Raw genomic sequence first — 17,891 nt, 5'->3', positions numbered from 1 at the left:
TTTATTTTTTTTAACGGCCCATAAAATTTGTACATCGGCGGCCCATTCGTTTTGTTTTGTTTTGCTTAATTGGCGGCGCTGGGTTTGTGCCGGTGTAATGCAGTGGTCAAAAAAAGTCAGTGTTATTTTTTTATTTTTTTTGACAGATCAGCCCATGAAACACGTAGATCAGCGGCCCATTGGTTCTTTTCTTGATTGACACTGGGCTGGCCCAATCACAACTTTAAACTAGTGAGCGCGCGTGCAGCAGTTTCAGTTGTATCTGTCAAAGTAGTCTGCGAGATGGAGAAGAAACGCAAGGATTGTGCAGAGAAATAGCGTGAAAAAATTGAACCAGGCCCTTAAAGCAGACACTGTAAAATGTGTCAAAATATATGTTTTCTGCCCTTCATCAGCTCCTGTGATGATGATGATAGTGAGGAGGATCAGGAGAGAGATGAGAAAGTGTAGAGCCTGCGGTAAGCAGAACTACTTTCAAAACACTTAAGCTATGTCATGATCGAGTGTAGGAACCCATAACCCAGTTACAGATTATTTCCACATTGCATAGTTGACGATTACATAGACAGTATATAAAGACGATTACCGCAATTCACTAGAAATTTAATGAGAGGCGTTTGTAAACCATGTTTTCCGCCAAAATAAAAGCTTGATGCAGTTTGCGTCAAAATAAAAGATCATGTGCTTATCTCTTTCAAGTATAGAAATTGGTCCAAAACTAATTATGAAAGTTTCCTTTATTTTTTAGTGCATTTGTTTTACAAAATATGGCTATTACTGTCATTGGATTAATATTATAACTATTATTATGTAGTAGGTGTAATGTAAATAGACACTGTAACTAAAAGAGGTTTGAATTTTTCGTTTAATTTGCACACTGAATATGGGTTGGAGATTTTAATTTTGAACTCTCAAAGTGCACCAGATTGATGAATTTAACATTAAAATGCACAAAATTTTCTCACGTGGGGGCATGCCCCCGGACCTCCCTAGAAGAACCAAGGTCCACCCACCACAGTTTTACCAAAAATCCTGTGAGAAACACTGGTATTGCTATGCCATTGCAGCTTATAGCTTGTTTTAGGATTCATCACTGTGGAGTATAGTTCAACTGTATTAATTAATAAATGTCAAATTTTCACTCGTTCCTATACTCACTCATGACATGGCATTAGTGGTTTTAAGGAATAGGAGTTGGTATGCATATAATTAAGGGCGTGCAAAGATGGGTTGTGTTTATGATCATATAGTGGGCCAGTCTGGGCCAAAATGCCCGGGTCGATTTTTTGTCCCAGTCCAGCCCTGAATAACAGTCACACACGGACGTAACGTTAGCTGTTCTAGTTCTATTGCACGAATAATCTCGCTGCAATACGTTTTTATCAAGTAGAATAATACAGCATAATCATGCACATAGTCTCAGCTATGACTTTTTGCTATTTATTTCAGAGGGAAAAAAAATCAACTGTGCAACGAGTGGCTTTACATCAAGTCAGCACGAGAATTTATGTGAATACTTTAAATATATAAATTCGCCTACTGAACTAACTCATATCTTAATGGTCCGGTGGTAGAATTTTCGCCAAGCGCGTCAGAGGTTCTGGGTTCGAATCCGCACTCGTATGTTTTTTTAACGTTATACGAGTTTTTAATCATCAAAACCGATTATGTTCATCAGAAGTTGTATATCAATCAGGGACACATTTGTGTGCATTATGTTAGAGTATCCACAATGGATTGAAGCGCGCGTCCAAATGAAGATGTGTGTGAAGGTGTGTGCGCGAGCCACACGAGAAAACACTGTATCCGCGCCACTGATCGCAGCAGCTGCAACGAGCACTTTGATCACTTGATTTAAAAAACACATTTCAGCGCTAGATCGTCTCTTATTTAAAAAAAACGAACGAAATGAATGCTCTGCCAGTTAACTGGAGATTTTTATTTATTTTTAGAATTGTTACATTCGTAACGAGATGTTTTAAAAAGTGGTAAAAAAAAAAAAAAAAAACATTTAAAAAAAAAAACAGGATTGCGAGGCCCCCTAGTGGCGCGAGGCCCTGTGCGGTTGCACAGTTCGCACAGTCTATGCGACGGCTCTGATTGTGGGACATATAGGTGCCTGAAGTATATGAAATAGACTCGCTCCCTTGGACAAAATCGAGGGAACGAGGGTCTTAAACTTCCCTCGTCCACTTCACGAAGTGGAATGCACTTCAAAATGGCAGCAGGGATTCCCCCGACGGGAAGTGCTTAAGGAAGTTCACAAATGCGTGTCTAAAAGTGGACTGGAATGCAGCCCTAGTTGCACCGACAAACAAGAATAATTAACGGCACACACCTGAACTGAATGATGAATCAAATTAATAACCATGACAACAAACTCTACTCAGGAAAATGGTGCAAACTGAAAAACAAAGTCCAAATGGTGTGTGACTGTGACAGTTTCCTTCAAATAGGCACTTGTATAATGCTTGGAAGACTACAGAAGATGTACTGTCTGTGTGCACAGGAAACACCACACCTGCGTGCGGCGTGGCAGCAGCTGTACAGTACTGTGACATAACATGACACGAGAGAGTGGAAGCAGGGGATCTTTTGTGGGTTTAAATTATATAAACAAGAGTACAGCGATCAAACAAATATGGAAGTTTGCTCGGTTACCTAATGTAACCTCGGTTCTCTCTAGAAGAGGGAACGAGTATTTCGTAAGTTGCTTGCGCTACGGGTAAAGTAATCTTTTCTCAAGATATGAAGCCAAAAAATTATCCTTAATTTTTTATTGATTGTCAACGCAGTGCATCAGCAGGCAGACCTAGAGCAGGCTATCTAGCGCGCTCATTGGCTGCTCTGCGGCAACTGCAGCAGCCTACCACTGAGCCTGGCATGACGTCACGCCCTCACACATCATAGCCCGCCAAAATGGGAGTGGCTTAGCGTATATAAGGAAGGGCTCGGGGGCTGCTAACCTGGTTTTCGTCGACTGAAGCGAAATGAGCTCGTGGCGCGAGCACGGCGGGTTACGCAATACTTGTTCCCTCTTCTAGAGAGAACCGAGTTTACATTAGGTAACCGAGTACGTTCTCTTACGAGAGATTCTCTCGTATTGCGTAAGTTGCTTACGCTACGGGAACCCGTTGTCAACGCCGTGCGCACCTAGCATCCACTACATGAGTCCCAGGGGAAGCCCGGGGAACACAGATAAGTGGGAATCAGGCGGCCAACAGAGTGGGCCAGCACATGTTCATAAGCACACAGTAGGGGGTGCAGAGCGGTACAGCCGGTCTGTACTGAACTAACACGACCCTTTATAGTTCAGCTCAACAAGGAGAGTTAAATCGAGTAAGAGTAGTACGATCAACCTGGGCAGGGCATACACACGACTTAGACTGATAGAAGTTTAGCCTGCAAAGCGGGGACTTCCAGGTTGTAAAACCTAACAAATGTAGAGTGGGAGGCCCAGCCGGCCGCCGTACAAATGTCATGAATAGAAATCCCGCTGGACCCAGCCCACGATGAGGCCATGCCTCTGGTGGAATGAGCCCTGATGCCCAAAGGGCACTGCAGGTTTTTAGACGCATAAGCTGCCGCAATAGCGTCCACTATCCATCTGGACAGACTGTGTTTCGAGGCGGCGAGACCCTTGGTGCGCCCTCCAAACGAAACGAAAAGCTGCTCCGAGCGCCTGACAGCGGCGGAGCGCGTGATGTAATTTCTCAGTGCTCTGACAGGGCAGAGGAGGTTACTATCGACCTCGCTGCCGGATGCCGGCAAGGCTGAGAGAGAAATGACCTGCGCTCTAAAAGGAGTGCCAATCACTTTGGGGACATAACCATGCCTTGGTTTGAGAATGACTTTAGAGTCATTAGGTCCGAACTCGAGACACGCGGCGTTAACTGATAACAGGGCTATCAGAAAAACGGTTTTGAGCGTGAGGTATTTCAGATCCACAGTTTTTAGAGGTTCGAAGGAATGAGCTTTCAGGGCCTCCAAGACCAGAGAAAGATCCCAAATAGAAACCGATGGGGGCCGCGGGGGATTCATCCTTCTGGCTCCTCTGAGGAAGCGGATGATGAACTCATTCCTTCCTATTGCGCGGCCGTGCGCCGACTCAGCGAACGCTGCAATGGCCGCAACATACACTTTGAGCGTGGAGGGGGACCTGCCCATGTCCAGCAGCTCTTGAAGGAAGCATAGCACCCACGAAACCCCACAAGTTTGTGGGTCTAAATTCTTGACGGTGCACCATTTATTAAACACAGACCATTTAGACGCGTAGAGCCGCCTCGTAGAGGGAGCTCTAGACTGCGTGATTGTGTTCACGACCCCTTTTGGCAAGTCAACAGGTATCCGTTGATTATTCATGCATGCAGAGACCAGCGCTCTGGATGAGGATGCCAGATCGAACCGCGGGCTTGAGAGAGGAGGTCTCTTCTCACCGGGATCGGCCATGGGGCTGAGTCTGCCAGCCGCATTAACTCCGGTAACCACGTTTGGTTCTCCCAGCGCGGGGCTATAAGGAGCACCGAGTGGCGCGTCGCCCTGATTCTCCCGATGACCTGTGGCAACAGTGAGATCGGGGGGAAAGCGTACAGCGGGCTGCTGGGCCAGGCTTGGGCTAGCGCATCCTCGTTCTTTGAAAAGAACCTTGGGCAGTGAGCGTTGTCTTTTGACGCAAAGAGGTCGACTTTCGCTTTGCCGAAAAGGCGCCACAGCAATTGGACTGTCTGGGGATGCAAAGACCATTCCCCCGGGGGAACATTGTCTCTGGACAGTCTGTTTGGACCATCGTTCAGGTGACCGGGCACGTGCGCGGCCCTCAGCGAGCTCAGTGAGTGCTGAGCCCAAACGAGGAGGCGTCCCGCCAGGGCGCAGAGAATTTTGGATCTGACCCTGACGGTTCACGTAGGACACCACTGACATATTGTCCGTGCGGACTAGTACATGGTGGCCCCGCAGGTGGCCCCGCAAGTGCTTCAGCGCATTCTCGACCGTCATCATCTCTGGACAGTTTATGTGAAGGCGTTTCTCCTGGTCTGACCAGAGGCCATAGACCGGTCTGCCCTCGAAAAGAGCCCCCCAACCTATGTTGGAGGCGTCTATCGAGATCATTTTCCGGTGCGAGACGACTCCCATTGTCACTCCCAACTGGTACCATTCGGCCGCCAACCAGGGCTGCAGGGCTGAAACACAGCCCTGATTCACACTGATTCGCAAGCCGCTGGCAGTCCAGGCTCGGTGAGGCACTCGCGCTTTCAGCCAGCGTTGTAGCGGGCGCATGTGCAGTAAGCCCAGCTGGAGCACTGCTGCAGCTGAGGCCATGTGGCCCAGCATTTTCTGAAACGTTTTCAGAGGAACCAGACTGCCCTTCTGGAAAGACGCGGCGAGATGTCGAATACTCTATTCCCAGAAAAGAGATTGACTGGCGGGGCAGTAATGAGCTCTTTGTCCAGTTGACCGAGAGACCCAGGCTTTCCAGATGGCTGAGAAGCGCTGTTCTTTGAGATATGAGCTCTATCTCTGACTGCGCCAGTATCAGCCAGTCATCCAAATAGTTCAAAATTCGCATACCCTGTCTTCTCAGGGGAGCGAGGGCCGCGTCCATGCAACGGAAGGACGGTGTATTGATAAACCCGACCGTCGAAGGCGAATGTTCAAAGATATATTGTTCAAATATCTCAGATCTAAGATAGGTCCGAGAGCTCCGTCCTTCTTGGGCACGAGAAAATAACGGCTGTAAAAGCCTGTCTCGCTCAAAGAAGGATGCACCTGTTCTATCGCCCCCTTGCACAGCAAGAGGTCGAGGAGACTGGAGAGCCCCCTTGCACAGCAGCTTTGCTATTTCTGCATGAAGTAGGTGAGCTACTTCCGTATTCACTCTCGTCTCGGTCCGTGCTCGAAATATAGAAGATATCGAAGAATAAAATGAGCAAACAAAATGGCGTCAAACTCCTTACTTTTCCCAGATTCTTATACAATGTATTTACAAAGTACTATATATAGGCCAGAGCAAACTAGTTAGAAGGGCAAACCAAAATCAGTGTCAGTAAACAGGCAATGGGGTCAAAATACCAAACAGTTCTTACTACTTTCTAATTCACTCTCAAAGCCTACAGCCTATGTTACATGATCATATATTCTGACACATAAACAGCATAGAAACCATAAAATAATTAGACCAACATTTACTTGCATCAAACAACTCTGTTGGTATTTTTATTTCTGTTAGTATTAATATAATTGTTACATTTATTTTATTGCCACACTTTAATATGTTAATCATATTATCAGAAATCTGAACATTTAGCATAGTCAGGCTCTTATATGTGCTTAATGGATAAAACAACAGTGCTGCGCACTCAGCTGCTCATAAACATGGTTGCTATAAATTTGACCTGCCACAAGATGGCGCTGTTTTCAACACTCTTGATGCTTCGAATCTTTTCCCGAAACATTCAACTGAAAGCCTCAGTGCTTCATGAGGCTTCATTTGCCCATCCCTAGCACATTGACGGTGCATTCTGAGATAGATGGATATTCTTGTCCCACATGCAGCCAAAATTCATCCGAAGACATTTCTCCAAATTTTTATCTTAAAATACGTTCCATGAAGAATTCCGCCAGTTCTTCTTGCGCTTTGATTGGCAACATCTTTACCAATTCTGATAAGAGAGAGAGTCAAAGTCCGTAGGTCTTCTGGGTTGTGACATTTCTGCTTTTCTTTTGTTTAAACTTTGTCCTTCTTTACAAATCAACCCTCAATAAACGACTTGTCTGGCCTTAAAAATTGATAATACAGAAATGTTTTGTTGCGTCCGCGTAGCCACTCGAACCTTTATTATACCGACAACATTTTATCTGTACTGAGGTAAAGGGAAGGGAAGTAGGCCTTCACAGGGGAGGGACTGGTTGACACTTCAGGACTGTGTTGTCATCGTGTCCAGGCGCAGGTCCTTCATCAGATCTGGATACGGCCTGGATCCGGCGGACTGCGGTAAACCTTGGATAATCAGAGAGACTAATATTAGCGTAGACACCATCCTTCTTATGATGTAACAAGTACATCAGGATTTATGGGGAGTGTTCCCGGTTCCGGCTGACTTAATCTATGCAGCCTAACATTGAATTATACAAGTCTATATTGTGTTAGGTGCATGCTAGACCAAAGAGATGTGTTTTTAGCCTAGATTTGAACTGACAGAGTGTCTGCTTCCCGGACAATGTAAGGAAGATTGTCCTAAAGTTTTGGTGCTAAATAGGAAAAGGATCTACCGCCAGCAGTCGATTTTGATATTCAAGGTATTATCAACTGGCCGGAATTTTGAGATTGCAATAGACGTGAAGGACTATAATGCTGTAAGTAATCAGCAATATTAATAATTTATACAATGTTTAATAGGGAGCCAATGCAGTGTTGACAGAACCGGGCTAATATGGTCATACTTCCTGGCTCTGGTAAGAACTCTAGCTGCTGCATTTTGGACCAGCTGTAGTTTGTTTATTAAGCGTGCAGGGCAACCACCCATAATAGCATTACAATAATCTAGCCTTGATGTCATGAACGCATTAACTAATTGTTCTGCATTTTTCATTGAGAGCATATGACGTAATTTAGATATATTTTTAAGATGAAAAAATGCGGTTTTACAGATACTAGTCACGTGACTTTCAAATGAAAGATTGGTATCAAAGAGCACACCCAGGTTCCTAACCGATGACGAGGACTTGACAGAGCAGCAGAAGTGTTTGACAGTATTCTAGGTTATTACGTGAGGAAGTTTTTTGTCCAATAATTAGAATCTCTATTTTTTCAGAATTAAGTAGTAGGGAATTGCTGGTCATCCAGTTTTTTTATATAAGCTATGCATTCCGTTCATTTTGAAAATTGGTAAGTTTCGTCAGGGTGTATAGAAATATAGAGCTGCGTATCATCAGCATAACAGTGAAAACTAATGCCATGCTTCCTAATGATATCTCCCAAAGGTAGCATGTGCAGAGTGAACAGCAATGGTGCTAGTACTGAGCCTTGTGTAACAAAGTACAAAGGGCGGAGCTGAGCGGAGCGGGCGGGACGATTCTCTCCTGAGAACAGTCCAATTGGCAGTAAATAAACATTTAAACTTTAAATAAATGTTTTTTTTCCGCTTATTTATTTTCATTTGGACATGCTCATATGTTGGTGTTTTGATATATATATATTTTTAAATATATGCTGTAAAAGGTTATTAAATGTACAATAGTTATTTAGGCTCTTTAAATTGGAAAAAAGGAGGGGCCTGATTCGACTATCAATCTCACAGTCGAATCTTCGCGAGGATCATGCCATTTTGGTTATATGGGGGTGCTCAATGTCTGATTTCACATAGAACTACTGTTTTTCTGCCAATAAGTTAATATACAGCCTATTATGATAATGCTATAAATAAAAATGTGAAAAGAAAGAAGCTTTTAATAAATATTTTTAACATGCGTGAATAAATCCAACCACCCCTGTGACAGATTTAAGTTTCATTTTCCACGGTCCGTTACCAACAGAGGAGACGGAGACATCTTGACGGCAGGGATTTAAATCTTTAACAATGTCTGGGATAAGAAAATCTAAAGTGTGGATGCACACCATCAGAAAGAATATTCTCCAAGGCTGGATTTAGCATCAGGAAAACTAAGAAATACCTGCAATGATTTTAATTATAGGTGTGTGTACTTGTCACCAGTTTTTAAATGATAAAGCCATGATGAAATAAAGGCTTTTTAACTTTTTTCAACACTATTCGAGTGCCTTGGAATATCTTTATTTTTTTATCTGAACTATCCCTTTACAAAGAGCACCGAGATAAGGAATTCACACCCTGTGCAGCACGTTTTTTGCATTCTTTGCTTTGATACAAAACAAAATAAGTCAGAATCAAGTCACAAGGTGCAGAACAAATGTGTGCAAACTGCCTAAAGTATAACGAAAGTATAGCCAGAATTGTCAACTTTTGTTTTTTTAACTGCAGAGACAACAATAAACGCTAAACTGTAGTGGCAGTCTTTTTAGCTAAACATGTTCACAGCATCCAAAAATCTAATTAGATCTGAAATCTGAAAAAAATGTGTGTGCAGATAAAGTACATTCTAAAATGCTTAATGTGAAAAACGCTTAAAGTGGGTTTATCTGCTTATAGTATGGTTTCTTAATAAGGTGTGTACTGTGTACAGAATTTGATCTTTTAATATCACTGTCTTGTTAAGCGGCTTACTGTGTAATTACCGCGTTGGGTTCATGGGCTCATCTACTTTTCTGTTATGTCCGACTGGGAATCGAACCCGGGTCTCCTGCTTAGCAGGTGGGAGCTCTACCTCGGTGCCACAAGGTGGTGTGTTTCAACTCAGACTGCAGAGACAGAGACAATAACTCAGTTCAAGGGCTTTACTTGAAAAGTGGGGCAAAAGTATCCAACAAGGAACAGGCAAAATCAAAAGTAATAATCCAGGCAAAGGTCGAAGTCCACAATAACAGTAAGAATGAGTGAATAATCCTGAAGCAGAAGGCAAACTCATAATCCAAATTGCATCAAGACAGTTTTATTCAAATGGGCGAGACATGCAAGTATCAAACTTTGTCTCATTATTTGATACATTAAAGGGATACTTCAGGATTTAGCATTAAGCTTTGTATTAGTAGAAAACCTGTAGTATTTTCTATGGAGTCAATATAGGGCCATATATATCTGCAAAATAAAACAATGTTTTGCAAACAAAAAAAATGTTTTGCAAAAAAAAAAATGTTTTGCAAATAAAAATAAGAGTATTGAGAATTTTTTTTGCTTTTTTGCAAGTAAAAAAAAAATTTTTGCAAAAGAAAAGTTAACCACTGAGAAAAAATAAAGTTTAGCAAAGTAAAACTTCAGCAGCATTGACTTTGCAACACATATTTCCCTTTGCGCCGCTCCTTTAAATCCGCGTTTCAGTCATCCGTGCCTCTGCGGCGCAAGCTTTCCTTTGCGCTTCATTTTTCTTTGCGCCTCGCTTTGTGTCCCTGATTTGACGTGGGGGGAGGGGTCAAGAGGTTGGGGTGTGTACAAGGGACGAAGGCGCGTCCCTCTCGTAACGTCATCAGCGCGAGCCCCAGACTATTATTGTCAATAATACATACCTGTGATCCATCACCCGGGCTGCGTTCCAGTCCAAAATTGTCATGCCCTTCACTCGCTAACTTCCCTCCGTCTCGTTCACTCGGATGTACGTCATTGCGAGTGCTCACTACTGGCGGAAACTGCAATGGGCTGAAATGGAACGTCCTAAGCCCTTGATCACTTGGAATCAGCTGTGGAGTTGATTTATTATTTACATTTTGTTTCCCTTTAAGAATTTCTTTAATGCAGCATCCACATGTTTATAGGTGTGTTTGGGTTGTTTTAAATTAAAAATATATATTATTAATATATCATAGAGTTGTCTGTTGTGGTGGTGATTAGATGAGATATGTGGTGACGTCACAATCGTACTGCATTGTGGGACATATAGGTGCCTGAAGTGTACATTGAAGCAGACTCGCTCCCTCGGTCAAAATCGAGGGAACGAGGGTCTGTCCATATAAACTTCCCTCGTCCACTTCACGAAGTGGAACGCACTTCAAAATGGCGGCAGGGATTCCCCCAAGGGGAAGTGCTTAGGGAAGTTCGCAAGTGCGTGTCTAAAAGTGGACTGGAACGCAGCCTCACATGTCTCTGCTCCGCCATTTCGATCGATCCAGTCGGTCTGGGGCTCGCGCTGATGACGTTACGAGAGGGACGCGCCTTCGTCCCTTGTACACACCCCAAACTCTTGACCCCTCCCCCCACGTCAAATCAGGGACACAAAGCGAGGCGCAAAGAAAAATGAAGCGCAAAGGAAAGCTTGCGCCGCAGAGGCACAGATGACTGAAACGCGGATTTAAAGGAGCGGCGCAAAGGGAAATATGTGTTGCAAAGTCAATGCTGCTGAAGTTTTACTTTGCTAAACTTTATTTTTTCTCTCAGTGGTTAACTTTTCTTTTGCAATAATTTTTTTTTTACTTGCAAAAAAGCAAAAAAAATTCTCAATACTCTTATTTTTATTTGCAAAACATTTTTTTTTTTGCAAAACATTTTTTTTTTTGCAAAACATTTTTTTTTTTTGCAAAACATTGTTTTATTTTGCAGATATATATGGCCCTATATTGACTCCATAATTTTCGAATTACCGTGCTTTCCACCCTCATATCCCCCTGAGACGAGAGATGTATGTATTTTTTGTCTGTAAAAAATCCTCCGATGACGCAAAAATCTTAATTTTGTATCATCGGAGGATTTTTTGGCCAGAGGCTAAAGACTACAGCCAGTAGTAGGGGCTGTCCCGCATGTTTTCAACCCACCCATAGAGGGTGGGATCTCACTCACAGAATGTACACATAAGCTGTGTCTGAAACCGCTCACTCGTTCACTCATTCACTAATCCCTACATAGTGAATGGCAGTTGAGTGCACTACATCAGCAAAGAGTGAACGAAAATGAGTGTGCGAATTCGGACGCTGACATAATTATCACGCGCCAGAGAGCTCGGACAATTTCGTCATAAACATTACTTACCCATCTTTGATATTTCCTTTTTTGGCTGTATGTTTTGTATGTAACAATTGTATGTATGTATTTTTCTCGTTTATTGCGTTATTTGATTTAAAAAAAAGACTTGCTTGTCATATTTATTTACTTTTTACATTTATATGTGAAAATAAAAGAGAACAAAACACTACACAACACATTTGTTTATTCAAATATAGATATAACGGTATATATATAAATAAATAAATAAATACATAAAACTGTCAAAAAAAAAAAAAACCTCCGTTATTTAAACATTACTTTCATTACTTTCGCGGGGTTTCCAGTCAGTCAAATGATTGTTAAGTGTCCTTCAAATGATTGTTTTCTATCTCGCGTGCGCCGTTGCCATGGTGACATTGTTGCCGTCCGTCATATTTATTTTTCATTCGCGCTCTATCGCTTTATCGTGTTGGATTGTGGGAAATAGTGTCTCAGCAAGTGTACATCGGATGTACACTCGAATTCAGAGAGGATTGTGGGTAAAAGTAGTGAACGAATGTAGGGAATGATGTCGTTCACTCAGAATTCGGACACCACTACAAAATGGCCGACACCCTAAATAGTGCACTATATAGTGGATAGGGAGCGATTTCAGACACAGCTATAGTGTCAGCCATCTTTTTTTGGAAGGTAAGCCAACAGGCTCTTGCTCTGTGGAGAAAGCTGAGTAGTAGGAGAAAGCTGAGTAGTAGGGGTTACCATCCTCTTTTTCACGGACATGTCCGGCCGTCGAGATTGTACAAAATGTCCGGGATTCGGCTTTTGCTTTCTGCAGTCGCCATTCATTGTTTACATGCACACCTTTTGTTTCAATCTAACTGAATTCATTCTGATTGGTGAATCTGAATGTAGTGTTTACATGAACGCTAAACAAGTGATCGGTTGATGTGCGTTTTAACATTGCTAAGAAAATTCCCGCTCCTCCGTGAGAGATACGAGACCAGTGCGTCTCATCACGCCACCGGTCTCGCGCCGTTCTTCCGCGCCTCTCAGCCTTGTCCTGTTCGCCACAGTAAACATAATGAATGGCGACTGTAGAACGCAAAAGCCGAATCCCTTACATTTTGGGCGATCTCGAAATCGTCACGGAGACTCACTAGTAGCCTAGCCTTGTTGTTTTAAACTGCGCTCTCTTACCGGTAGGCGTGGCTTGGGAGTGGCCTCCCAGGGCAGCGAAGCAAGTGCATTCTGGGAGTTGTTGTCTTTCATCCACATAAGCCAAAAATACATTTTCTGGCTTTTCTCAGTCTAGAAAGCTCCAAATTCAAAAATAATTTCACATTTCTTCTACATAAATGACCAATTTTAAATACATATTCATCTTTCCAGAGGTGAAGTATCCCTTTAAGTATCCTACCCCTTTTAAAGAAGGGTGTTTTAAAACTAAGAAACTGATGGTTTGCTCAAGGCTGTTGATCTGCTGAATTTCAAACAATGCTAAAACTTCTTTCTTATCTGTATTCTGCTTCAGCTCTCTTTCCATTGCTAAACTGCATGCATGTATGTGTGTGTATGTTAGTGCTATGTATTCCCTGTGTGTTTGAGGACTCTTGTTGTTTCCTGTCTTCGACAATCATAAGTGACAATTGGAGATTCTCCCGTAGTCAAAAGCAAAAGACTTCGGACTGTGGAGTGGCTACAGAAAAAAAGAGAATGCAACTGGAAAACAAGAATAAATAGCGGCAGGGCTTTTGAAAGTTGGTGTGAACTCCGGTGGAGAAGGGGTTTAAAACTGACTCAGAGATGGGGTTTTTTTTATGCTGGACAGGTAAGGCATTTTAATGGTTCATTGGGTAAACAGGTAATAGTAGCACACTTGTTCGCTTAATCCATACAGTTATGAAGTTTCCTTTGTTGAGCTTTTTTTTCTCGTTTTGATATGTTCATTATGGTAAATATAAATTATTTTGTGCTAGCTATGAGAGAGGAATTCACCTCTACTCCAAGAAAACAATAGGTTACTGTCGTAACCCCGGTTCTCTGAAACATCGAGTGGAGAGATCCACCTATGGGAAGGGCATCCTGTACCTGACCTCTGCAGAAGCATCCAATTGCACCAAGTCTGGCTAACAGACAGAAGCGCGCAGCCAATGCTAGGTAAGGCCACACCCCCTTACCTAAGGCACATAGCCGTCAGGCGCGCTCCTCCCCCTCAGTAAGTATATTCGCTTCTCGTGCGGCAAGCGGGGCAAAGCTGGTGGATCTCTCCACTCGATGTTTCAGAGAACCGGGGTTACGACAGTAACCTATTGTTCTCTTTCATCATCTCGTTTCGAGATCCACCTATGGGAGAGACATGGACAGCTCCCTGATTGCCCAATACACTCACAGTGAGGTTCTGAAGGCCAGAGAAGGACGGTCACCTCAGAGAGGCGGTGCCTGACACGTCCCACAAACATGACCCTGCAAGGGTGACGCCACGCTAAACTGCTGTGGGCAAGCAGGGCATGAAACATGCATGAGACACATACATGATAATGGCCCCCGCACCACCAATGCACATAGCTAAACCCAAGAAAGAATGCGAATGCTTGGTGACAGGAATGAACACGGCCAGCCGGCCCATTCACTCCTCGTTGGTTAACCCAACGGGGCTGTGGGAAAGGGCTAAGAGGACCCTACCCCTAGGACCGAGTGTGCCACCGAGGTTCTGGTGACATCCAACCGGTAGTAACGCTTAAAGGTATGAGGAGAGGCCCAGCTGGCCGCGGAGCAGATGTCCTGCAGTGGCACTCCCCTGAACAAAGCCCAAGAGGCGGCTAAGCCCCTTGTGGAATGAGCTCTGATGCCCCCTGGGGGCTGCACTCCCTTTGCTTCATAAGCCATAGTATAGCGTCCACAAGCCAATCTGAGAGGCATTGCTTTGAAATGGGACTCCCCTTGTGCTGGGGAGCCCTTGAAACAAAGAGCTGGTCGCTCTTGCGGAAAGCACTGGTCCTGGTCATATATGCTTGCAGAGCACGGACGGGACACAGAACATTCAGCCCCTGATCCTGGGGAGGCAAAGGGTGGAGGGTGAAAAGCGGATAGCTCCAAAACCTCCGAAGTGAACGCAGGGAAGCATTTCGGCATGAAGGCCGGGTTAGGCTTAAGGGAAACCTTATCTCCACTTAGGGAGAATTTGGCGCACGAGGGGTGAACCGAGAGTGCATGTAGCTCACTGACCCGTTTAGCAGATGCCAAGGCCGAGAGCAAAGCTGTCTTGAGGGACAACAGCTTAAGGGAAATACTCCCCAGAGGCTCAAAAGGATACAGAGACCGCGCTTCCAGCACCATGGAGAGGACCCACTCTGGAACAGATCTCCTGATGACCGGCAAAGAGCGGCGTGCACCCTTCATAAAACTGCGGGTTAGAGGGTGCTGCCTGACGGTGGAGTCCTCAAAACCCACATGACAGGCTGAAATCGCAGTCAGGTAGACCTTAATGGTGGAAAAGGACCTGCCTCTTTCCATGAGGTCTTGCAGGAAACACAAAATATCAGGCACCGAGCACTGATAAGATGTGAGACCACGCCCATCACACCACCCTTCGAACACTTGCCACTTACAGCCATATAGGGATCGCGTGGAAACGGCCCTGGCATTCTGATTAGTGGCGATTACACGCGGCGGGAGCCCCAGTGCATTTAGGTTCGTCCTCTCACGGGCCAGGCCCAGAGAGCCACCCTGTCCGGGTGGGAGTGGTAAATCTCCCCGTTGGCTTGGGACAGTATGTCCGTGCGAGGGGGGAGGCGCCATGGCTCGGCGTATAACAGAGAGATTATCTCTGCCAGCCACGGGGCTTTGGGCCACCTGGGTGCTATCAGAATGAGAGACAGGCCGTGCTCTCTCACCCTGGCCAGTGTGAAATTAGCAGGCACAGGGGAGGAAAAGCATACAGCAGCACTTCGGGCCATGGGTGGGCCAGTGCGTCTGCCCCGAGGGGCGCGTCTACGTCCTTCAGCGAGAAGAACATAGGACAATGGTGGTTTTCGCGCGAGGTGAAAAGATCTACAGCTGCCTGTCCGAATCTCATCCATAACATCTCAACTATCTGCGGGTGAAGACGCCAATCCCCGTAGATTGGGTTTCCCCTCGATAGCAGATCCGCGCCTCTGTTCAGAATGCCCGGAACATGAGTCACGCGTAATGACAGAAAAACCCGTCTGCTCCACACCAAAAGCCTGTAAGCTAGAGCGTGGAGTTTCAACGAGCGCATGCCACCCTGACGGTTGATATAAGCCACTGCCGTGGTATTATCGCACCGTACTAGAACGGGATGTCCCTGCAGGCTAGGCAGAAAATGATTCAGAGCTTTCCAAATGGTAAAAGCTCTAAATAGTTCATGTGCGCTGAACGTAGTCTGCTCAGCCACAGACCGTTCACCGTTCTGCCTTCCTGGGTGGTTCCCCAGCCTGTTAAGGACGCATCTGTCGTCAAAACTTTCGCCATCAGAACCGTCCCGAGGGGGGTTCCCCGTGCGTAAAAGTTCTCGCTCTCCCAATGGCGCAGGGCCGCCGAGCAGACGTCACCGTTACCGAGCGGCAGAGATCGCGAATCGGGCTGAAATGTAGTGACAAAACCCATTTCGTGAACGCTCTCATTCTCAGGAGACCCAACGGCACAACTTGGATAGATGAAGCCATGAGACCCTGCAGCCTGAGGCATGTGCGATATTGTACTCTCGCCCCTTCTCTGAACTGAGACAGACAGTCCATCAGCGAGTGAAGGCGCTCTTGAGAGAGACGCGCTCGCATGGAGACTGAGTTCAATTCCAAGCCCAGGAAAATGACATTCTGACTGGGAGTCAGATTGTTTTTGCTCGCATTCACCTTGAACCCGAGGGATGTGATGTGCGCGAGCACCCGGCCGGTGTCCAGCGACACCTTCTCCTTCGATTTGGCTATGATGAGCCAATCGTAAATGTAAGTCTGAATTCCCAGCCCTGATAGTCTCAGGGGCGCCACGCCCGCCTCTGCACACAGACAGAAAGTTCGGGGACTCAAATTGCGCCCGAACGGAAGAACTGTGAATTCGTAACAAATGCCTTGGTAGGCGAAACGAAGATATTTCCTGTGTGGAGGGTAGATGCTTATGTGAAAGAAAGCATCTTTCAGATCGACTGATGTGAACCAGTCGTTCTGCTTTATGGCACGGGCGAGAGAGCCTTGCGTCACATTCTGAAATTGTATTTCCTCAAGTGTCACACACAACGTCCACTAAAGACGGGCTGGGCAGCCACGAGACGGGATTAACCGACCGTCCGCGGGAGACCCTGTGTCTTTTGGACAGGGGTTCCAGGACCGGGAGAGAATCCGGAGGGCTCGTGACCTGTGAACGCGGGCTCGATACTCCCAACGGTCGAACAACAGACAGGCTGCTTGCGTTCGGGGCCACCTTCCTAGGAAGGCATAAATTGAAAGCCTCAACCCGTAATCGTAACACATCAAGGCCCGTGAGACCGTGTTAACAGTCTAGCGGGACGCTCCAGCCGTGCTTAAGAGCTTCGCGAACGCTGGAAAAAACGGTTTTAAGAGTTATTTCCTCAGACTGGGCGGTGGTCCCAGTGCTTACCCGTCGTAAATATTCCTATTTCCTGGTCGGTGGCGCTCTGTGGAGCTGGCCACACAATGTTGAGACGAACGGCCGCTCGCTCACAAACTTCCAGGAGGATAGACTGAGGAAAAGCCGCGTGAGCGCTAGCCTAGGGAACGCTAAAAGGACCGCGTCATCCCCGTCGCCGGAAACGGCCGGTTCGTCAACGAAAAAGAGGTTTTCCCGCGAAGATGTCCTCTTCAGCGAATACAGATTGGGCTGATGTCAGCTCAAATATTTTAGAGAGGTGGCGCTCCGGGAGTCCCCCGGTAATGCGTCATCATCACCGTGTCCCCCATCCGAGTCAGAGAGGCCGAGCACGGCGCGCTGGGTCGTGCAACTAAAAGCCGGCTTAGTAAAAGCTACATGGGCAGCAATTACAATGACCGCAAATCTCCGGGTTCTCCAAAGCTTCTTGAGCGTGTTAAGCCCAAGCAGACCGCGCAGAACGAGGGGGTCCTTAGCGGCGATGAGAGCACCACACGCGGCCGGGCAGGCTCGTCGTGATAGGCTGTTCCCCGGAGAAGCGGCGGTTTAGACGGTCACATAGCCATGGGTGGGCCAGCGGTGAAGAACTCGGAAAAATCCGTGGCGGGCAGCCATGTAAGGAGGAGCAGGTGAAGGAAAGCGAGAGCGCGGGCGGCTCCGGATGCAGAAACGACTGTCACTCACGTCTGGCGGAGGCTGATCTGGCGATATGTCCTCCTGAAGACT

General features: G+C 45.7%; 2 protein-coding genes and 1 long non-coding RNA gene across 3 annotated transcripts in view; 1 reads left to right on the top strand and 2 right to left on the bottom strand.

The window, feature by feature from the left end:
* The window catches only part of cldn15b (claudin 15b), a gene marked incomplete at its 5' end in the record, with an annotated part of 177,984 nt that overhangs the window by 10,799 nt on the left and 149,294 nt on the right, over positions 1 to 17,891 (bottom strand).
* On the bottom strand, positions 2,133 to 16,761 carry LOC309499910 (uncharacterized protein). The gene is made up of 2 exons (XM_082171442.1): positions 16,448 to 16,761; positions 2,133 to 6,575 (listed from the first exon to the last, which is right to left on the bottom strand). Exon 2 carries the CDS (start codon positions 5,329 to 5,331, stop codon positions 3,382 to 3,384), a length of 1,950 nt encoding a protein of 649 aa, XP_082027568.1. The 5' UTR covers positions 5,332 to 6,575; positions 16,448 to 16,761; the 3' UTR covers positions 2,133 to 3,381.
* The window catches only part of LOC309499987, a 210,697-nt gene continuing 204,141 nt past the window's right edge, over positions 11,336 to 17,891 (top strand). The window contains exon 1 of the long non-coding RNA XR_014206415.1: positions 11,336 to 11,404. This is a non-coding gene — a long non-coding RNA (uncharacterized lncRNA). The remainder of the gene's footprint in view (positions 11,405 to 17,891) is intronic.

This window comes from Leuciscus leuciscus, assembly GCF_965113295.1.
Source record: "Leuciscus leuciscus genome assembly, chromosome: 5".
In the NCBI taxonomy this organism is placed as follows: Eukaryota; Metazoa; Chordata; class Actinopteri; order Cypriniformes; family Leuciscidae; genus Leuciscus; species Leuciscus leuciscus.
The sequence above is the reverse complement of the archived record's forward strand: the minus strand, read 5'-3'. Positions and strand labels throughout refer to the sequence as shown.